Here is a 21,217-nt window from a genome sequence, read left to right as displayed (position 1 = left end):
CGATCTGATTTACCTTTTTGGACACCTGTACTGAAGCATCAGTAATCAGTCACAACCAGAGATGGATGTACTGGGAGGCTAATGGAGCTTAATCCTCAAGGCCCCGTACCTAATTGTGTGTTCGTGTTCTTTTTCTTGAAGAAAGCTTCTCAAATTGTTCAAATGTCTACCCCTTCAAAATCTAGATCCACTCGTGGTCATGGCATAACACTGGGAGAATTTTCACTTTGAGCATCAATAAAACGTGCTTTGCTCCTGGCAAGTGGAGCCCCTTGCGTACAAAGGCTGCCTTTTTCTGGCCATGCCCCAGTGGACACACACAGCTCACCCCTCCGCCGCACTCTGAATGGAGCACCATCCCAGAACAGCAGAAGGAAGCCAGAACGTGGCCCTGCACATCGATATAGCAGGCAATGGGAAAGAAGGAGGACATGAAAAGCAATCAACCCCAAATCAATCAGCGCAGCTGCCTAAGGCTTCCAGCAGGGAGTGCACTAAACTGTAATGTCCTTGAAGGGAGGGCTGCAGGTTATCGGGGAGCCTGTGCCCAGCACAGGGCCTTATCAACGTTACGTGAAATCCTCCCCTTCATCTATTCATTTCTCGTCTCCCATTTTATCAGGACATATTTTCAAACCTGATCCTCTCAGTGCCTTGCCAACCAACAGGAACATAGTACCAACGATGTAGTATTTTCTTAAAACAGCCCCCTTAAGAATGCAGCTGAAGGGGAAAAGCTCCTTTGCTGGCAGTTTTTTCTTAAATTGCCCCTAGACATCAGACACCTTCATCTTTTGCCCTGTGACTCAGCCAGGAAAAAAAGAAAGCAAGGACCTTGAGATAAAAACCTCTTCCCAGCTGAGCACTCCGTGCATCTGGAACATGCAGGACTGTTTGGGGGTCTTAGTGGGAGTCAAACAGTTAACACACATGGAATTGGTCCCTGTTTACAGGTAGCACCTCGGGGGCACACAGACTAGGGCTTGGGGCTGCTGTTCCATTTACATTCACAGTGAAAACACTGGACGTGGTCTCGTTCGTGTTCCACTTTCATCCGCAAAGAAAGTCCAAACACTGTCATTACAGGATGTTTATTACCCACCTCTCCCTATATAGCATAGGGATCCTTTTACATAAAAAAGGCTTAGAGATATTTTTAGTTTTTAAAAATCAGGGAATCTGTGTTACTTATGAAAATAATGGGATAGGATATTATTCGTCTTTACACTCGTGACAAAATAAAAATTTAGAAGTGTTTGAAAAGTTATTATTGAAATTAAGCTCTCGGTTAGAAAAATTAAAATGAAGGGGAGTTGGGCAAATTTTGCAGCATGTGTACCAGACCACACGGCCACACCTAAGGCACCGCAATCGTTGCCGTCTTGACGCTGAACAATTAGCCAAGCACCGCGGGGCCTTCGCTAGCGCGGCACAGAACGGCTCCGTCAAGGAATAGTGACACTGTAAATGGAAGACCAGCCACTGGCTCTGAAAAAAATAAACCTCGTCAGTTCTGGGTTCCAGCATTCATGGCTTTGTCGTGTTTGCATAGAGACAGGTGGCCCACCAGGCCCAGGGCGGCTGGGGGCAGGGCGGGGGACAGAGCAGGGCTGTAAACACTGGAGTCTGTACCGGCTCCCAGTCCGTCCTCACACCATGTTATGGGAGAAGGGTCACAAGGTGTAACTCAAGCAACTTAACACATGAAAGGCTAAAGTCCGCTCTTGACATGTAAGTCTGTGCGTGCGTTAACTGAAAAATAAAAATAAAACAAACAGAACAAAAATAGACACATTAAAAGATATGCAGACAACCAAATCAGACAGAAGCAAAAGACAGCAAGATGGACACTGGGAAAGGGCAGTCAGTTTGGCATTTGTCACGAGTAAAGTAGAGAATTCACTTCAGTTTGTGGAGTCCCAGGCTGAGGGTCAAGATCTGATTGGGAAATAATTTTGCAAAAATGGATTAAAATTTGAAGAATACAAATCAAAACCATTCAACTAAATGGTCATAACCACCACCACCACCACCACCACCAAATACACTCCTGACTCACCCCATTCCCCTGACCCGGGTAAGAGGGAGGGGTGCTCCCAGCCACCTCCCCTACACCACTCCTGGCCTCCACCAGGCCAGCCTGGGAGGAGAGATCTCTCTCCTAGAGGCCAAACTGACTGAAGCTTTCTGGCATGTCCAGCAAACAGAAAAGACCTGTTTTCCAGGCCCAGGCCACACAGGAGAAGCAAGGAGACCTGGCACCAGTGATGAGCCCCCACCCTGCGAGCTGTGCTGGTGCCCACGCACCCCATCCACTGGCCCTCAGACCCCGACCTGGCCACAGGTTCCTGTCTTTGTTTCTGAGTGGTTTCTCCTTGGCTTGTTTCTTAGGAGGACTCTGCCTGACTTTCCTTTATGGCCTGGGCCAAGCTGGCAGGGAGCGAGACAAAGTCACTTTGGGTGTCAGCACCTGAGTCGGACCTGTGTACCCTCTTCCAGGAAAAACCATATTTCTGAGCTGCTAGCTTGAAATCCACACAGGTTCCAGTTAACAGAGCCCTCACACTCACCAAGCCAAGGCTGGATGGGGGATGAAGGCTGGAAGCAAAAGCAAAGCAGAAGCAAAAGCAAATTCACATGGCTGAGGAAAGTGTGGGGCTGGTGTCCTCCTGGGGTCAGGCAGGGGCTCATTTGTCCCAGCAGTTGGGATGGGACCACAGTCAGCAGGATGGGGTAGACTATGGAAAGGAAGGTCTGTTCCAGAGCAGAGCGCAGGCCTTAGGAAGGAGAACTGGCGCACAATTCCTAATGCCTGGCTTTGTCCCCCTCTGAAAGTGTGGAAACAGGCTATGAAAAAATACACCAAGGAAAAGTGACTCTGTGTTGTCCCCACCTGGCCAACCTGTTGGCTGATTCCTGGAGGCTGGGAGGAACCTCCTTGCCATCCCCCATTCTTCTCTCTCCGGAGCCTACTCTCAAGAGAAACGCCTGCAGCCTCCACAGGAGGGGCGGCCCCTTTCCCGAGCAGGACTCTCAGAGCCTCACTCAGGAGCTGCTATCCCTCCTTCGGCCAGACAGTGACCATAGAGGGTTCAGGGGTCAGTGCCAGCTGGGATCAAGTCTTCACCACTGTTCTCAGTCACCACCTGCCAGCCAGTGGGGGTCCACGTCCACTGCCTCAGGGACTGGGGGACACACCAGAGCTGTCTAAGCAGAAACCACAGGAGCTTTTGGAATCTGCCAGGAAATGCTGATCTTCCCAGGCCCCGTCCCTCTCCTGGCCTGAAAGACCTGCCTGAGACCCCTGCACACGCTCAGGGGCCAGTCCCTGCCTGTGGGCCCAGCCTTCACCACCCAGCTCTGTGGAGGCTGCAGGAGAGAGAGTTAGAGAGGTGGGGGAGAGAGGAGCCACTTGTGCAAGAGAGAGCACACAAATACTTGATATCTAGAGATATGAGGATCACCAGTGAAAGAAAAAGAAAGGTGAACAAGAAGGAGGTAAAAGGGCAAATGAAAATGAGAGAGTAAAATGGAAAACAAGTGAGCATGAGTGAGAACAAAAGTCGACAGGAAGCGGGGGACAGAGTGAGCACCCAAGAGAGAGCAAAAGCCAGTGCAGCGCAGGGAGCCCACCACCTACTTCTTCTTGTCCTTGTCCTTCCTCAGGGGCTGCTGCAAGGTGGTGTGCAAGGCCTGAGACTGCAGGGCCTCCACGGCTGCCTTCCTGCGGTTGAAGGCGTTGGTCTCCTCCTCCAGCTCCCGGCGCTTCTCCTCCACTTTGCGCTTCTCTTCCTGGTGGATCCGCTTGAGGTGCTCAAACTTCTCATGGAGCTGGGAGCAGAAGGGGAGAACCCGGGCTTCCGTGTGGGCCAGGAAGGTGCCAGGCCATCCAGCCGCCCAGCTGGGCTCGGCCTCACCACAGAACCCAGCCCAGCACTCACCTCCCTTTCCTTCTCCTTCAGCTCCAGCTCTGTCTCCTTCACTTTGTTGACAAACATCTGCCTCATCTCCTCCTCCTTCCTCTGCAGCTCACTCAGGAACTCCTTTCTTTTGGCCTCGTATGTTTCCTGCAGGCTATGGAGACCCAGAGAAAAGAGACCAATGGGGGGATTATCGCGGGGTAGGGTAGGCAGAGCCAGAGAAGCCGAATCATGTGGGCACTGGGGGCGAGAGAATGCTGGGGTCCTGACAGCCTCGCTCCTTGGTTCATAGGACCCCAGAAGCATGGCACATCTGGCTGAGGCTGGGAAGATAGGTTCACTCTGTGCTCAGGATGTCACCTGAAGGGCTGGCTGTCCCCATCGCTGTCCTGGAAGCCCATCTCCTCCAACTTGCAGCGTCGGTAGAGCTCATAGTGCCGACTGTGGGTCTGCTCGCGGAGGTCCTCCATGTTCACCCGGATCAGCATCTCCCGGAGCTTCACAAAGTCGCAGTGATTCTCGTTCTCCACTGCAAGCAGAGGGCACATGGGGCATCAGGCAGGCACGCAGATGGGCACGGGAGGACAGGGGCAGACTCCAGAGGCAGGACAGGCCACAGGAAGTCACAGGGAGGACACAGGACAGGGGCTACAGGCAGCAGGCAGGACAGGGGACTAAGTTCCGTGCCCCACCTGGGGATGTGCTCGCCCCACCACTCACCCTGCACCACTCCCCACGGGTACTGCCGTGCTCGGACCAGCTTGTTCCCCACCTTCACCTCCTCGGTGCTGCCCACCACAGCAAAGGGCAGGTGCGCCTGGAAAGGGGCCCAAGGATGTGTGAGCACAGGGCTGAACGAGGCCTGGCCAGATGCTCACTTTCTGGCTATCTTTTCGAGAAGTATCCCTGGGACCTCCAAACAGGGGAATGGGCCAAACCTACAAACCTTCCTCATGTTCTAGGGTGTTCTTTCAGCACTTGGGCTCCCCAGGGGCCATTTGAAACTCCCTCAAAGGACCTGTGGGTCTGGTTCTTCCCTAAGTCTCAGCCCTGGCATCCTGCCTACTCACTCCTACAAGTTTCAGGTCCCCACCCCAACTCCATATCCTGTGAAACTCAGACCTAGGGAAGCCCCAGTATCAGCCCAATACTCATTCCTCCCGTCCCTTGTCCATAGGACATGACTTGACCGACTCCCAGATGCCCACCTGTCCTTCTTGGAGAAGGTAAGACTGAAACCCTGTGGAATATGAGTTTCCCAGGGATGTGTCAGAGACCCGCGCCGGCTGCAAGCCCTCTGGCCCCACAGTCCTAGGCCCTTGCCCAACACTCACATTCATAACTGCGTTAATCTCCGCAACAGCCTCGTCATCAGTGGGAAACTGGTAGATCTGGACCCCATTGCTGACCAACTCGCCCATGATCTTGATCTTGAACTTGTGGAGCTCACTCTTGGAGATAGTGTCAGCCTTGGCAATGATGGGAATAATGTTAACCTGCCAGGATCAGGAAAGAGGGGGCAGCATGTTAGTTGTTCCCCGACTGAACAGCCCTGCCCTGGCCACAACCCTGGGCAGAGAGGCAGGAAGCTAGAGAGAGAGCTGCTCCACGGGGAGACCCAGCCTGAACCCAGCCCCCCGGGGCCATTCTGATGGCTGATAGCAATATTTCCTACAGCCCTTGTTCCCCCAAACCAGCCCCAAAATTAGTCTCCTGGGCATACCCAGCTTTGACCCAGGGTTCCCTGCAGGTCTTAATGGGCCTGAGACCTGATACAAGCAGGGGCAGAGGACTGAGCTCCCACCTAAGCAGGTAAAATGACCCAGCAGCAGCAGCAGCCACAGGAAGTCTTCAAAATTTCCTCAAAGTTATCCCATTTTCACAATGAAAATGACCTCCTAAGACAGGGTTCGCTGGGAGGAAGGTCACGTGAGCTGACAGGTGACTGTAGGGTTGCATTCCCAAGAGGACCCCAAGCCCTTCCCGTTGTCCCCATGAAGCCGCCCTCTCGGTCCCTACTCCTCATTCGCACTCTCAGTTCTGGGCCGTAACTTTCCTCTCCCCAGTGGGCTCAGGAGAACCCAAGGGAAATCCATGGCAGGAAGGACAGGGGAAGTGAAGGGAACAGAGGAACTAGAAATTGAGAAAGAGAAAATGAGCAGAGAACTGGGATGCTCTGGGGCGAGGGTCAGACGGTGAAGGGAGGGAGAAGAGGCCAGGAGCCAGCAGGCTGAGGATACGAATTCCGCTGGAAGAAAGGGGCTCAGGGCCAGACCCAGGAGACAGAGCTCTGGAGTAAAAGCCCAGAGCAGGGAGTGCCCACTGGAGCAGTAGGGACAAAGAGAAAGAGACAGGGCCAAGTCAAGAGGCTGTCTGCAAGCCCCCAACCAGCAGAGCCCCTGGGGACTGTAGCAGACTGTCACACCAGTGGAGGACGGGAGCCCATGGAACAAGCTGGGGGTGGAGGTGGAGTGCACCTTGCTGTCCAGTTTCTTCATGGTCACCAGGTCCAGGGACTTGAGGGAGTGGCCGGTGGGCGTGATGAAGTAGAGGCACACGTGGATCCTCGTGTCGTGGTAGTCAAAGAGCGAGCGGCGGATCTTCAGCTCCTCCTGCAGATAGTTTTCAAACTGCGCATCGATGTAGTCAACAATGGGCCTGTAACTACAGACAGCTCCATCACCCTGGAGGCAGGCAGCTGGGCCTCGCTGGGGCCTGGGAGCCCAGCTACCCTGCCCACCGGCAGGCTCTCCCTAGGAATAAACAGCTTGGAGAGTCCTATCTGGACCCCTTCTCCTGACCCCCAGAGTCCTCAGGCCCTCAGCTCTTCCCTGACAGGCCCTCCCCTGGCCCTGCGAAGTGTGGGGCTTGGTTATTCGTATGGGGACAGATGGGAGTGAGGAGTGCTCAGGTGAAGGTCAGAGCCAAGGCCAACATGGGTGGGACGGGGTGAGGCTGGGTGGGGCCGCCCTTCCCGCCTCTTGCCTCTCATCCTTATTGATCTGATCCCCAAAGCCCACAGCATCCACGATGGTCAGCTTGAGCTGCACATTGCTCTCCTGGAGGTCATAGGTCTGGGGCCGGAGGCGCACACACTCCTCGTGGTGACTAGCTTCCTCAGTCTCGAAGGTCGTGTTGAAGAGTGTGTTCATCAGCGTGGACTTGCCGATGCCAGTCTCCCCTGGGAAGCGGAGAGGAGAGGTGAAAGGAGGTCAGAGGCTGTGCCTGGAGCTGTCCCTGGCTGTTGGCTAGGCTGGGTGGGGCTCAGGCACCCTCAGCTGCCACAGAAGAGAGAGGGGAGGGCCTCCCACTGCATCCCTCACTGTCCCTGTCCCCAGGAGCCATCCCTTTTCAGTGGCTTCAGAAATAATGTGTGGAAGAAAAAGTCAAAAGGCTTTTGGACATGAGATATGGCAATGTGGGATGTGTAAGATGCTTCCTCAGGGAGGGGGAGAGGCAGAGCCAGGCAGCCGTGAGACACACAGGACACTGACCTTTGCTGGCCTCAATGGGACCCAGTCACCTGCTCTGCACACCATCCCTTCCAGGTCCAGGATGCTCATGGGGCCAGCAGGACCAGAGGCCAACAGAGGCTTGGTCCAGCTGCTCTGGGTGGCCCCAGCACCATGTGGCTTTAACCGGGGAGTTGAGGATAGGCTGCTTCCCAAGCGGCCCCCACAGCCCAGCAGATGCTAAGGCTTAGGCTCCTGTGGAGGGTCTGGCCAAGCTCTTCGTGCCCCTGGGAGCCCCAGGCCCTGAGGCACAAGGCATCTCCCAGAGCCTCCCCGTTTGGGGCTGTATTAGTTCAGACATGTGTGGGAGCTCTTACTACATGACACTGTGATGGAGGAAGAGTCTTGTTTGACATAGTGTCCTAGACACAGAGCAGGATCAACACTCAATGTGTTTTAAGTAAACAAACAACCTAAATCTCTGTGATAAATACTCTCAGTTTACAAAGCACCTTCACATGTCTAATCCTGTTGACTCTTCAAGGCAACTCTGAGTCAAGCCTGGGCTCCAACTCTGTCCTTGACCCTGGCAGAGATACCAACCAAAGCCTCATCCTGACCCCCTAAAGTGTCACTCTGCCTGGGAGGTCCCCTTATAGCTCGACAGGTGGCCAGGGCAGCAGTGCCCCATCTCCCAGAAGGTCCTCCCCGATCCTCTGTCTGAGGCTGCCCCCTGGCCAGGCCATGACACTTACCCACACAAAGGATGTTGAAGCTGAAGCCCTGAGTGACCGACTTGCTGACCAGCTGGTCGGGGAGGCTGTCGAAGCCCACATGGCCGCCCAGGGAGAGGCTCCGGGGCTCTGGCTCTGCATTCTGCTAAGAGAGAAATAGAGCGAGGCCATGAGCCCATTGGGGAAGAGAGGTCAAGTTGGGGTAGGATAAATCTGAGTCAAAACCTCCATCTGAATTCTCAGCATATCTCAGGACACAACATGAGTGCACCACAGCACCAATTCCAGGCCAGGTTTCCACAGAGGGAGCCCAGTGGACCTCAAGGCCAACGAATCCATCTCAGAAAAGGCCCATAAACCCATGGCCCTGCTCCACCAGGGCTGGCAAGGGATGCTGGGGCCTGGGCATCTGGCTGCTACCCCTGAGGGCTTACCTGTCCTCCTGTCCAGAAGGAGGCCCCAGAAGTTCCCTGAATCTTAAGTAAAGATTTCAAGAGGCCAAGTCTGAAGAGTATGATGTTCTTGGGGTCCCCCCCCCAGACCTCCTAGACACTCCTACTGAAGTAAGATCAAGCGGAGACAGGGCTGGCTCCATTCCCTCACTTGAGCTCTGGGTAGGAGCCTCCATGTGCACCCTTGTTCCTCATGCACCCAAGAGTGGGATGCACACATGGGCCCTGTTAAAGGGGTTGGCACCACTCGGACCCACCACTGGGTCTCAGGGCCAGTCTCCAAGGCATGATGACTCTGAGGCTTCCTCCCTCCTGCCACAGTGGGGTTCTCTAGGGACCCCCCAGGCTCTGGTTCATGAGACCCTCTCACTCCACTCCAGCCCTGGTTGCTTAGGCAGAGGATTCGGATGAGAACGTGGCGACTTGGCCTCAGCAGAGAGGCAGGCAGCAGGTCCCAAGTAAGCTGGGGTCACTGGAGCTGGCCCACAGCACTATAAAAAGAAACCTCCAGGACCCAAAGCAGCAGGTCACGGTCAGACTCCAATCTGTATGGCCTCCCTGGGAATGAGAGTAAAATGCTGTCCTGCGAGAGAAAGTTCCCAGGCTCAGCTTTCCTGGGACTGGCCCCTCCGGAGGGCTGGCCCCTGACAGCTCTGTGTTGGGCAGAACCACGCCTCCTCCATTCCCAGCCCCCTTTCCCTAACTGCCAGCTAGAAAGAGCAAGGACAGGAAAGGGCAGCGGGTCGGAGTCTTATCCTGCCATCCTTCCCACACCACCAGACGGAGGAAACAGGCCCACTGAAGGCAGCTGCTGATTGGGACAGTGGCAGCCCCTCAGTGGTTCTCAACCTTCCTGAGGCCGTAACTCTTTAATACACTTCCTCGTGTTATGGTGACTCCCAACCATAAAATTATTTTTGTTGCTACGTCATAACTGTAATTTTGCTACTGTTATGTCTTAGGCGACCCCTGTGAAAGGGTCATTCCACCCCCCAAAGGGGTCGCGACCCACAGGTTGAGAACCACTGCCTTATGCCAATGCAGATACAGGCACGGTGGCAGAGGGAGCTCAGGACCAGACAGTGGGGCCCTGGCTCCCTACGCTCCCACAAAGGGGTCCCACAGCACCTGAGCTCTCCCTGACCTCTCTGCAGCCCTAGCCTGTTGCCTCAGCCCAAACCCTTCCAGCCATTCTTTCCTCCCAACCAGAGCCCTGGTGCTCACGCCTCACCTTCTCTTTCCCACTAACTACACCCACCCCACCCCAATCCCACCTCCAGCTAAGACACTGTAGCCCTACACTGACCACTCCCAAGTGTGTGTGTTGGCAGCCTAGGCCCCATGTGGCCCCTCTGGGAAGTTGTACTGTCCCCTCACAAAGTCAGGGTTACCTCTAAACCTGCTCTTTCCAGTGACCCTCTCCCAACAGAGCTTCTATTCTTGTAGCTGGCCCTTTCTCCCTATCCCCTGTCCCCAGTGATCATGTCACAACCTCTCCACTCAAGCTGAGGTCCCGCCAGGGCTGCAAACATAACCAACAAAGAGGCCCCAAAGGCAGATTCCTCTCACTGGTGCCCACATCAAATACAGTAAATGGAGCATGGGATGTGCTGGGTCAGGTCCAAAGCCCCGAGCATGGCATTCCGGGCACTTCACGGTCCGAGGCCTTCCTCACATGCTCAGTTCCTGCCCAGCTGGTAACCTCTGAGTTCACTTTTCAAATTCGGCCCCTTCTCTGGGCTCTGGAGCTCACTCTACCTTTTCCCTGGCACGTGCTCTGACCTGGCCCCTGAGAATTTACATTCCAGACCCCTCACTTGGCCGTGACCCCATTTCCTTGCATTGTTAGTTGTCTTTTTTTTTTTTTTTTTAATGCATCCTGGTTCTCCATCTCTTCAATAAGCTCGTTGAAGTTGGCTGCAGGCTGGAGGAGGTCAGGTTTGCCATTCTGCCCCCACTATGCCCAACATGCTGGACAACACCACCGTTTGTAAATTGCTAAACAGCATCCTCAACTGCTACAGCTGTCTGCCCACCTCACACGGAGCTGCATTATCTAGTCTCTGTTCTACCTGCTGGTGGCAGCCTGGGAATCAGATGGAAGACAGAACAGATGTCTAGAGCTTTTTTCTTTTCAGGTGACACTGAAAATCTCCAAAATGTAAGGTGTGCTGTGCTTGCAGAGAATGCTATGTATTTATTCATTCTCTTCTTCCAAGGGTGACCCAAGCCAACATCCCATAGTCTGCTGCCAAAGCCTACCCAGGCAGCTGTGTCTGGAAACCACAGGCGCGCGCACACACTTGGTTGCAGAGTCCCTGCAGAATCACAGGCCATCCTGTTCCTGAGTGTCCCCACTTTCTTACAGTTCCAGGTTCTAGAAGCTAAAAGCAGGGAGGTTCTCAAATGAGTCATCTCTCCACGCTTAGCAAGCCCTGCCTGCCTTCACTCACAGTGTGGTTCCCTCTCAGGACGTACGTGGAGTGCAGGAAGGTCTTCATCCCCAACTTGTAGTCTAGGCTGCACCCTGTCAATCCAGGGCCCACAGCCCTAGGGCAATCAGTGCCTGCTCAGGCGCCTCAGGGACCATGGGAGCGTGTGTACACACACACAGAAGAATGGTCACTGGTCCTGACAGAGACAGAGTGTTGTTCCTGGTTTCAGAAAACTGATCGGACCTCCCTGCTCTACTGAGTGGCTAATGCCAACGTCCCTGATTCTATATTTGGCATCAACAACATCTGATGCAAGGTGCACCACTGTTCCAAGGTGCACGCCTCAGGGGTCTCTGCTGACCTTCATGGGATCCCGGTCTAGGAGGAGCCCGCAGCTTCCAAAGCATCACTGGCACATCTCAGCTGGCACAACTCGGAAAGAACCTTCATGTCTCCTACTGGCTACCTGGCTATCAGTCTTGCAATGTGGCAGGTAAGACCACAGTTCCAACTCTGGGAGTGGGGTCTAACAGTTCTGAGCTAATCAGCATGATCCCATAATTGGTTCAGATAGAGGTACATGACCCACGTTGAGCCCTCATGACCATTCTGAGACCACTAGGGGAGCTAGCCTTAGGCTGAAGCCCCCTCAGAGCCAGCAGAGCCAAGAAATCACAGAGAGAAAGCCAGTGTCTGCCCTCCCTCTGGGCTTTGTCCTTGACCCCCGTCCCACCTCCCCTTTACTGCTTAAGCTAGTTGAGTAGGGCTACCTATTTCTTGCAACTAAAAACATCTTGACTGCTAGTCTCCAAAGTGAAACTCTTTGAACTCAGAAAAACAGGGAGAAAGCAAGGAGAGACAGGACAAAGAAGAAAAAAGTGTGGAAAGTAAAGCCTCTCAGGATTTACAACCAAAGGAACGAACAATGTCAAATGATGACACCGCCGCCTCGCTGAGGACCATGTGTCCAAATAAGCCAAGTGATCTTACACAGTCTCCTACAGAGTCCATTGCCACCCTGTGTGACACACACCTATTATCCCATTTTATAGGTAAGGAAACTGAAGTACACAGAAGCTGGGGGACTAATCAGGGCAAAGTAGGGCTATGCAAACAGCCAAGCCCTTGCCACAAACCACTCTGCAACTCCTACTCTCTTGCTCTTACAAGGCTCCCAACTCATTCATACAGTCACTCAACACACACTCACTGGGCATGTCTGCTGTGTACCAAACACTGGGATGGCAGCCACTGAAAAGATGAGGACACCATCCTGGCCGGTTTGGCTCAGCAGTTAGAGCGTTGGCCTGCGGTCCAGAGAGACCCGGGTTCGGTTCCCGCTAAGGGCACGTACCTCAGTTGCAGTTTGTCCCCGGCCCTGGTTGGTCGTGCGGGTGGCAGCCACTCGATGTGTCCCTTTCGTGTCAATGTTTCTCTCTCCCTCCCTCCCACTCTATCTGAACAAAAAATGGAAAGATGTCCTTGGATGAGAAAAAACAAAAAACAAACAAACAAACAAACAAAAAAAGGATGAGAACACCAGATCCTTGACCTTGAAGGCCCAGTCTAATTCAGTCTAAACTCAAAAGGCTATCGAGGCCAAGCAGGTGATGTGAGTGGGTGAAGGGGAACAGCACAGTCACAACAACTGCTAACAGTTAGCAAGTGTTTACCATGCATGACTCTAATCTCATTTAGCCCACACATCAGCCCTATGCTGTAGGCTGTAATATTATCTCCACTGTACAGATGAGGCACCAAGAGATTAATTTTCCCAAGACCACGCTGCTCAGAAAGGTGCAGCCAGGATCTCAATAAAGACGATATGAATGCAACACCCACACCTTGAGCCACATAACTCCACTGCTGAGTGGCAGAGTGTGGGGTCCCCAGGGAGAGTGGGAATGGTGGGGAACTGCAGAGCCTGTGCTTAGTTCACGACAGCCACAATTCTGCAGCTCCAGCCAACTGTGGGAATGCAGACCTTGTACTGCCATATATTCCAATTTTTCATGAGAATCCAGAAATCTAGATCTTTATGTGGAACCCCCTAGTTCTTAAAGGTTGGAAACTAACACAAATTGAGAATACCAGGGGGGGCCAACACAATATGCCTCGGGGTTGGACCTGGGCCACGTGGTCTGACAGTCTGCAACCTCGTGGGTCTGGTAGGGAAGTGACCCAGAAGGACAATATACCCAGTCTCCATTCTTGGGATATGGAGACCCACAGGAGACTGCTCCAGGGAAGGAGACTCTGGGCTGGACAACTTAACGCAGCTCCAGTGAGAGGTGGCCCCAGCTGCTTCTGCCACTTTCACACACCCAGCTCCCTGGGTGCTGGCTCAGGGGCTCTAACTGTCTCCTCAAAACTCCAGGACACAGAGTTGGCAACTCTGAGCTCTACACACAGAGTGGGAAACTCCACAGGCTAATATCCCCTCTCTAATCACTAACAAGCTTTTGGCTCCCAAGCCAGGCTCCAGGCCTCTATGTCATCATTTCTTTGGCACATCAAAGACAACAACCAAAATAATAACTGCTCGGGCCAGCTGCGTTCCTCCATGCCCGGCCGTCCAGAACAAAGTGGAGACTGGCATTCTGTTATGCAGCCCAGGGGATAACTAGGACGTCCTCTTCCTGACCAGGAAATGCTCTGTCTGAGTCTTCTGGAGCAGCCCTAATCACCAGCAAAGAGAAGCTGGCCCCTTTACCAAGAAGAGAGGTAGGATTTCGGGAGAAACCATGTCTCACAGCTTGCCCACACAAAAACAGGCTTTTATCCAGAAGGAACTGAACATCTGAATGTCTGAACCAAAAGAATCAAGGAAGCTGTGAGTGAATAAAGACCTCTAAGATAAACCCCCCCAAGCTAGATTGGTTGTCGGGGTAGGGGCAGAGGTGATACTCCACCATAAGTATATTTGGCTCCTGAATCCAGGACAAAGAGCAGCCCCTACCCCAGGCCTTTCACAAAGTTCTCTAGTGCCTTGGACTTCCAACACTTTTCTCCCCACTCCCATTCCCTGAGGTTCCCATGCCTGGCACCCACTGGCCTGGGCACCCTGCCAAGCAGGCAGGAAGCCCACTCCCCAAGAGAGCTATTAGGTCACGCAATGGACCCAGGAGTCACTGTGCCACGGGGAGTCTTCTCCACCCATGTTTCTGGCACAAACCACCTACTCCCCGATCTAGCTGCTCTAAGCAGCCTGGGCCTTAAATAGCCAGAGCAGAGGCCTCTGGCCAGAACCCATGGTCACAGCACAACTGTCCTTGAGTCTGATAGGAATCCTAGGAATTTTCCCAGGAAAGGCTTAGGCTCTGGTCCCAGGATTCCACAGCAAGCCTCTAAGCTCAGGTCAAAGGTTACGGGAAATAACCAAAGAGATGTATGTGGGAGCTGGGGTGAAAATGCTGCTAACCTGGACCAGGAGGGAGGAAGAGAGGCAGGAATACCTGTCCCAAGTTCAAGAGGACACCTGGGAACCAAAGTGCCTTGCTGAGGTGGCAACAGAAAACAGGAAAAGACACGGGTAGAGATCAACTTTCATGGCGCCAACGCAGACATCCAGTAATTTGGGATGGCTTGTTTCACGTTGCTCAGGTCAAAATCAGGTTCCTAAGAAGCCAAGAGCACAGTTATTGGTCTCTGGGTCCACCCACCCCACCCCAGGCCAAGGACACACTGATATTCTTGGGCTTTGTGTGTCCTGAGAGGTAGTGGTCCACCCCACCAGAGAGCTGATGGCGAAGGTACTCTGGGCCTTGGAAGGTACTGAAACCTCAAGCAATCATACTTTCCCACCTGGCTCAGGAACTCCAGTGGCAGCCCACACTGCCTTGCAGCAGGGAAAGCCACAGGTGGTCTGGACACTGCTGGAAGGAGGCAGGCTGTGTTCCACAGTGAATGAGACCACCCTTGGGAAGGGGAATGTGGGCAGCAAGGTGACCCTGACCCCTGCCGCCCCAGGACGGATGTCAGTGCTGGGAAGGGGCAGAGGAATGCATGGGCACCAACATGAGCCAGTGGCAGCTCAGGTCAGCACTGCTATACTTCTCTACTGCTTGCTCCATTCACCCCAGCACCAGACAGAGTATCTGACTCACACCCAGGTCCCACAGCCAGGTCTGATGAGTAGACTTGCGTCCACCCCACAACCCCTCCTGAACCCTAGGCCCCGGTGCCCCAAACCCAGGAGGCCCCTCACAGAATAGCTAACTCCTGAAATATGAAATAGGCCCTTACTCCCTCCTCCCCTGGTTCTGTTCCTCTAATGTGGCCTCCAGGATAGAGGCCAAGAACCAACTGGAAGCCATGTGTTCTGAGGAAGAGAATATCTAATTTGCCCCAAGACCACCCAGGGCACCACTATTATAGCCAAGATGCCCCTTGCCCTGTCCTCTACTACCTCTTCCCAGCCTTGGTTCCTCACATGAGCCATGAGGAGGCAGGCAGCTCCAGCAAAAAACACCCCAGCATGCTGACCTTGGGAGGCATCCTTTCCCCAGGCAGATGTGTCTCCCTCCTGCCTGCGCAGCTCCACATCTGGTTGTCTGGCAGGGGGCCATGCCTTGGGGGCCATCCTGGGGATCCCGAGACCCTAGCTAGCAGCACAGAGGCAGGAAGGCTGAACAGGCTACAAGGAACACACAGAGGCCAGCCAGCCCTCAGGCCCTTTGCTCTGTCATCCTGCAGCTACTGGCTTCCCACAGCTGGACTCAAGCCACAGAAACATTCATGGTAGTTACTGCCCCAAATATGCATCTCCACCTAGCCCACCTTAGGGCTCAAAACTCAGAGGGCTCCACCTCCTGCCATCTGAAGGGGTACCAGTGCTAGGGTTGGGTCTCAGACCCAAACTTGCCAATGACCGGAGTCTGCAGCACCCAACTACAGGCTGCTAGTATCAACACAGTGATGGACACAAAGTATCCGGTGCCCTACCTGCCATCCAAACTTTTGACAAAAGTCAGGCCCTGGGGTCCCAGCCTTCATCTATTCTCCCATCTCCTTGGCATTGTGATCAGTCTCCTTCTTGCTACCCTCTTTGCTCCTACCCTGGTTAGTTCCTTACCATGTGCTCCTTTCCTGCTCTGATGCATCAAGATCCCAGGCATACATTACTAACGTGAGCACCCACAGCATGATGCCCATGAGGGAGGGGGGTAGGACAGACCCACCTCCCAGGGGACCCCTCAACACCACCAGGCACTGAGAGCTACACAGACCTCTCTTGTTCAGCTCTCATTTCTCCTTCAGAACAGCTCAGCAAGGTTATTGGCCATTTTTACAGGACAGGGAGATACCACTCTGCAAGAGCCCCATGTGGGTGAGAGGGCTGCCTCCCACTAGCTCTAGCTTCAGGAAGGGAATAGGCACTCCCTAGATAGTCTGTTTCTTGGGGAAGTGTCAGGATTACAGGGGTGACAACGGAAGTGACAGATGGTGCTGGGGATAAGCTAACATGGGAGGGGGAGTGTCAGGCTGGGAAGAATGCCAGGTGTAAGGCTGCCATGCTGCAGGCTTCTTCCCTGTCCCTCTCATACTCTATTTTCCCCTGGCCCTAAAGCCTCCCTCACCACAAAGTCTGAACCCTGCCCCATGAGATTCTGACAAGAGAAACACAGAAGATGGCCCTTATGGGCAAGAAAGGGTAAGCCCCCAGACTGGGGTCCAGTAACGAGGAGGGGCAGAGAAAGAGTGGACAGAAATCTGGTTGCCCAAGGAAGGCAAAGGCAACGGAAATTCCTCAGATGGCTGTCCCAGACATGCTCGTTCAGGAGATGTCGACCTTAACCCCATGGCTGATCTAGGGTTGAGCAGGGCTGCGTCAAGATGTAAAAGCTGCTGAGCCTGTCCGGCCAGTGTGGCTCAGTGGTTGAGCACTGTCCCATGCACCAAGAGGTCACCAGTTCGATTCCCAGTCAGGGCACATGCCCAGGTTATGGACTTGATCCCCAGTGGGGGGCATGCAGGAGGCAGCCAATCGATGTTCTCTCTCATCAATGTTTCTATCTCTCCCTCTCCCTTCCTCTCTCTCTAAAAAAAAAAAAAGCTGCTGAGCCTGTGGTGTTTACATCACGCTAAGTGGGGAATAGGAACCCAGCACACATTGACTTCAAGGTATAACCCTGTATGCTCATCTAAGCTGAGCATACAGGAGTTCCCAGTCCTCCAGGGCTGTTCTGACCACTGAACTGGCCTGAAAAGCAGAGCAGACCTGCCATAGCTCAATTAGATCAGAGCCTCATGGCCACTGATTAACACCAAAGTCAACCCTGGGGCTGACGAGACACCTAAGTGTATTTCCAAGCATACTACAGACTGCAATTAACCTTCGACAAACTCTTTGAAGACTATCAGTATGGTTGTGCCCATTTTATAGCAAGATAAAGGAAGAAATTATTTTCCCAGAATGACAAGCCGGATAAGGAGAATGGAGTCCAGACCCCTAAATTCAGGCCAAAACCCCACCCAAAGTCTCCACCCAAATTCAATCCTGTCTAAGTCCTCCCAGGAGTCTGATGGCCCAGAGTGTAGAGGGCGTGGAAGGCATCCATCCACCCAGCTTAACCTGGCACAGTAATCCAGGCCCCTGAGCTCAAGCTGTACACCCTTACCTGAGTCAGTTCCCTCTCTATGCCTCAGCTCATCATGGGGATAACACCCAAAATTCTCACAGAGAGCAAACATGGGAATCTGAAGGAAAGGACCTTTCCAGCCACTTGGCAGTGCAGCTGGGCCTCTCAGCTCAGCCTCTGAGGATAATCTCTGGACATGTAGTGATGGGAGCCCCTCGTAAGGATCCTGGATAATAGAGCAAACATGTTCTCTGCTGCATTCTTACACAGGCCAGTCTTCGCATCCACAGAGGCACTAGGTATCATGTCTCATTAATGTGTCTTAACCATGTGCCAGACACTGCTCTGAGCACCTCACCTGGATCCTCTCATTGGATCCTCACAAAAACCCTAGGAGGGAGGTAATATTTTTATTCTGTTATTCGGATGAGAACACTAAGGGGTTAAGTAACTTGCCTGACATGGTCAGCAAGTCAGGGGATCTGATTCTGGTTACTCTACATACCACTCCCACCTGCAAGACCAACTGTTGGAGCAACCTCTGGCCACAGACAGACAAGACCCGGACACAACTTTCTGGTCAGCTGGGCAGAAAAAATGCACACAGATACACACACTCACAGGTCTCCTGGCCTCCCACTAACCAGCAAATCTATTAGGATTCATGTGCTGCCCTCCTTGGATCCATAAATTCTGAGGTACAGTGCAGAGGTGAGGTGAACCTCTGATTTACCCAAACTACGAATCTCTCCTCCTGTATCTAAACTTACTTAACTGACACAGCACCCTCCCCAGTGGAAATAAAACACCCCAGTCTAGAAGTTATGAAACCAAGAGCTCCTGCTTTAGTTATGCATATTTCCAAAGTAGACCAACAAATGTATTTTCAGATTAAAGGGGAAATTTACATATATAAATTCAGATGACTGTATTTACAGCATTAATTACATAAGTCCCAGCTCCCTTATTTAGCCCCAGAACCAATTCCTTATCAGTCACATATTCAGCATTCCCCCCTACCCCCTCCCTTCCAACAGCCCTGGGCTCTCCCTCCCCCCTCCCCTGCGACCAGGGCCTCACATGCTGGCAAGAGGACACAGCTTCCTTCACTGTCACAGCCCAGCCTCCCAGACACACCCAGATCCAGCCTTAGACACCAGGGGACATGCAGACACAACCCACAAAAGGCCCCCCTCCCCCTGTTGAATTAGAAAAACCTTTAGGAAGTTGGTCGTTGGCAGGCTCAGGCCCAGAGACCCCAGAGCCCTTAGACCTTCAGAAAGCATACCCGAACTGGGGCCCAAACGAACATCCACTGGGCTGAATCTGGCATCACTCCAGTTCCTGGGGAATGGCTGCCTCAGACCTGACCACTGAGGCCGGTCCTGCCTGGAATCGCACCCAAGATTCCGCCGCTTGGGGGGTGGGGGTGGGGTGGGGGGACGGGTGGAGGGAGAAGGAAAAGCAGTCCCAGGGTCTTCTGGACTCAATATGCCACTGCCCCTCGGATCCCTAGGGCTTCATCCTCACCGGTGGTGCCTATCCAACAGCACCTGTGCGACAGGAATCTCCCCAGAAGTGCAGAAAGAAATACCCAGGAACATGGGGGTCCGGAGTATCGGGGATCGTCCCCTCCCGTCCCCGGGGCCCCAGTCTGTACTCGCACCTGGTCGGAGTCAAGCGGGTATTTATTTGCTCCTTCCCGCGAAAGGGGCCTGCCTCTCCTGCGCACAAGAGGGGACGACCCGCCAGCCGCCTGGCAAGGCGCCCCCGCCCGACGCCCCAGGACCCCAGACCAGCGCTGCGAAGAGCCCGCTCCAGTGTTCCCAGGCCAGCCGGGCGTCGAGGCCCGGCCGCGCGGCGCTGACAGCCCGGCTCGCGCCCCCGGCTAGATGCAGGGCGGCCCCCTGCCCGCGCCCCGCGCCCGCGCCCCCCGCGCGCCGCGGCCCAGCACGGCCCTCACCGAGAAGCGTTCCAGGTCCGTGGCCGCCATGGCAAGCTCCGCACCGGGCGGGCGGGCCGGGGCGAGCACCCGGGGCCGCGACGGGGACAAGCCGGCTGCGGGACGCGCTCCGCCCGGGCGGCTGCGGCTGAATGGATCCAATATGGCCACTTCCTGGAAACTCCCCTTGGCGGCGGCGGCGGCGGGAGAAGGAGCGGAGCTGCCCCCGCCCCTGCCCGCGGGACCGACCTCCCCGCCCGGCCCCGCCACGAGCGCAGCCGGAGCCCCGCCGCTGGGACGGCCGGGGGTCTCCGCAGCGAGGCGGGAGGTGCCAGCTGCGGGGGCTGCTGGGACTTGTAGTCTGCGAGTTGGGGGGCCAGAGAGGGGAGTGCCTGGGGGGGCCAGTGCCTGCCCGCCTGCCGCGTGTCCCTGGGGCCGAGCCCGTGGGAGTGTTGCGGCCCGCGCGCTAGTATGCCTGTTCGGTGGGGAGGAGAGTGGGGTGCTTCGTGTACCCCAGGGGTTTCCCCTACCAAACCGCCTCCACCACGTCGGAGGCTGCAGATGCACCGGGAGCACCAGCCAGAGTGTGGATAGGCTGGCTGCGGCCCGTCGGGTCCAGGAGAGGCCGCCTCAGTCTCGCAAAGCCGGTGCCCTGGCTGCCACCTGACGCTCTGATGGAAACCAGGGCAGGACCCAGGGCGGGACCCGCGCGTCCGGCCGGGCGGCCTTCCTGGGCAAGGGACCAGCTTTCAGCTCCTTGCGCAACGGAATGCTCAGGATGCGCAGTTCAGACCCGGGATTAGTGCCATAGAAAAGCCGAGCTCGACAGTCAAGCACCAGATTGCAAGTAACCATCACCTTACCTGCCCCATGGGCTTGGGGCAACGTCTTAATGAAGTCTGGGCACTGTGCAAAGGGGACCACTGCTCCTGATGCATGTACATTCTCTCTGCTAATCTTACTACCCAAAACGTGCACAAAACTCAGAAAACTAACACCTCTGCCCAAGTGGAAGTTGTCAGGGGGCTCTGGTCCTTTTCACTGACTATCCATACAAAACCCAGCTCCCCATCCTACTTTTCTTCTTCCTTCCCTTTGCTTTTCTGTTCAGTCTTTGAGAATGTGGCAAACTTTGCCTCCTGTTCCTCCACTGGTCTCATCCACCCTACACACACACACACACACACACACACACACACACACACACCACCCTCCCCAACATCTTCCTGGAAAACAAATGGCCTGTCCCTACTACTCAGAAACGTGTGCTGGCTGGAGATGCCTGAAGACCATATCTGGACTTGACACATCTGGCTTTAAGAGGATCCCGGTACCAATCTTTCCACTGGATTGTGTTTCTACTCTGAAATGGCTTTCTCCTCCCTTCTCTCCCAGGCAACCGAAACTTGTCCCTAAAGTGAACGGATATCCCACTGGACCTTTCTGACTCTGTTTTCTGTTCCTCTCTCTATCATGGTGTTTTGCCTGCTGTACTGTAATTATCTACAAGACATGGGCAGAGCAGTGGGTAAGGGAGCTGGACTTATGGCAAATCACCTGGGTTGGAATCCTGCCTCCATCCCTTGCTAGCTTGGGGGTGGGGGGCACTACACTTCTACTCAATGAAGAGAAACATTTGTTTTTATCGGTACAGAGATCTTTTTACACTTATCATGCCATGAATTCACAGGGAATGGGTTT

At 54.3% G+C, this 21,217-nt stretch overlaps 1 protein-coding gene across 3 annotated transcripts; it reads right to left on the bottom strand.

Moving 5' to 3' along the window:
- Positions 1 to 1,075: 1,075 nt before the first annotated feature.
- SEPTIN8 (septin 8) lies at positions 1,076 to 19,665 on the bottom strand. 3 transcript variants are annotated; one of them, XM_036281840.1, is made up of 10 exons: positions 19,538 to 19,665; positions 8,128 to 8,248; positions 6,906 to 7,101; positions 6,398 to 6,578; positions 5,255 to 5,416; positions 4,641 to 4,737; positions 4,281 to 4,449; positions 3,942 to 4,074; positions 3,641 to 3,831; positions 1,076 to 1,752 (listed from the first exon to the last, which is right to left on the bottom strand). In XM_036281840.1, the coding sequence occupies exons 1-10, from the start codon at positions 19,565 to 19,567 to the stop codon at positions 1,749 to 1,751; spliced, it is 1,284 nt and encodes a 427-aa protein (XP_036137733.1). In that variant the 5' UTR covers positions 19,568 to 19,665; the 3' UTR covers positions 1,076 to 1,748. The 3 variants fall into 3 exon arrangements, with proteins under 3 accessions (XP_036137733.1, XP_036137732.1, XP_036137731.1); XM_036281839.1 differs by lacking the exon at positions 19,538 to 19,665 and having other exon boundaries at positions 6,398 to 6,584; XM_036281838.1 differs by lacking the exons at positions 1,076 to 1,752; positions 19,538 to 19,665 and adding an exon at positions 1,772 to 1,938 and having other exon boundaries at positions 6,398 to 6,584.
- Between the last annotated feature and the right edge of the window lie 1,552 nt (positions 19,666 to 21,217).

The sequence above is a fragment of the Molossus molossus genome, unplaced genomic scaffold (genome assembly GCF_014108415.1).
Source record: "Molossus molossus isolate mMolMol1 unplaced genomic scaffold, mMolMol1.p scaffold_m16_p_4, whole genome shotgun sequence".
Classification (NCBI taxonomy): domain Eukaryota; kingdom Metazoa; phylum Chordata; class Mammalia; order Chiroptera; family Molossidae; genus Molossus; species Molossus molossus.
The sequence above is the reverse complement of the archived record's forward strand: the minus strand, read 5'-3'. Positions and strand labels throughout refer to the sequence as shown.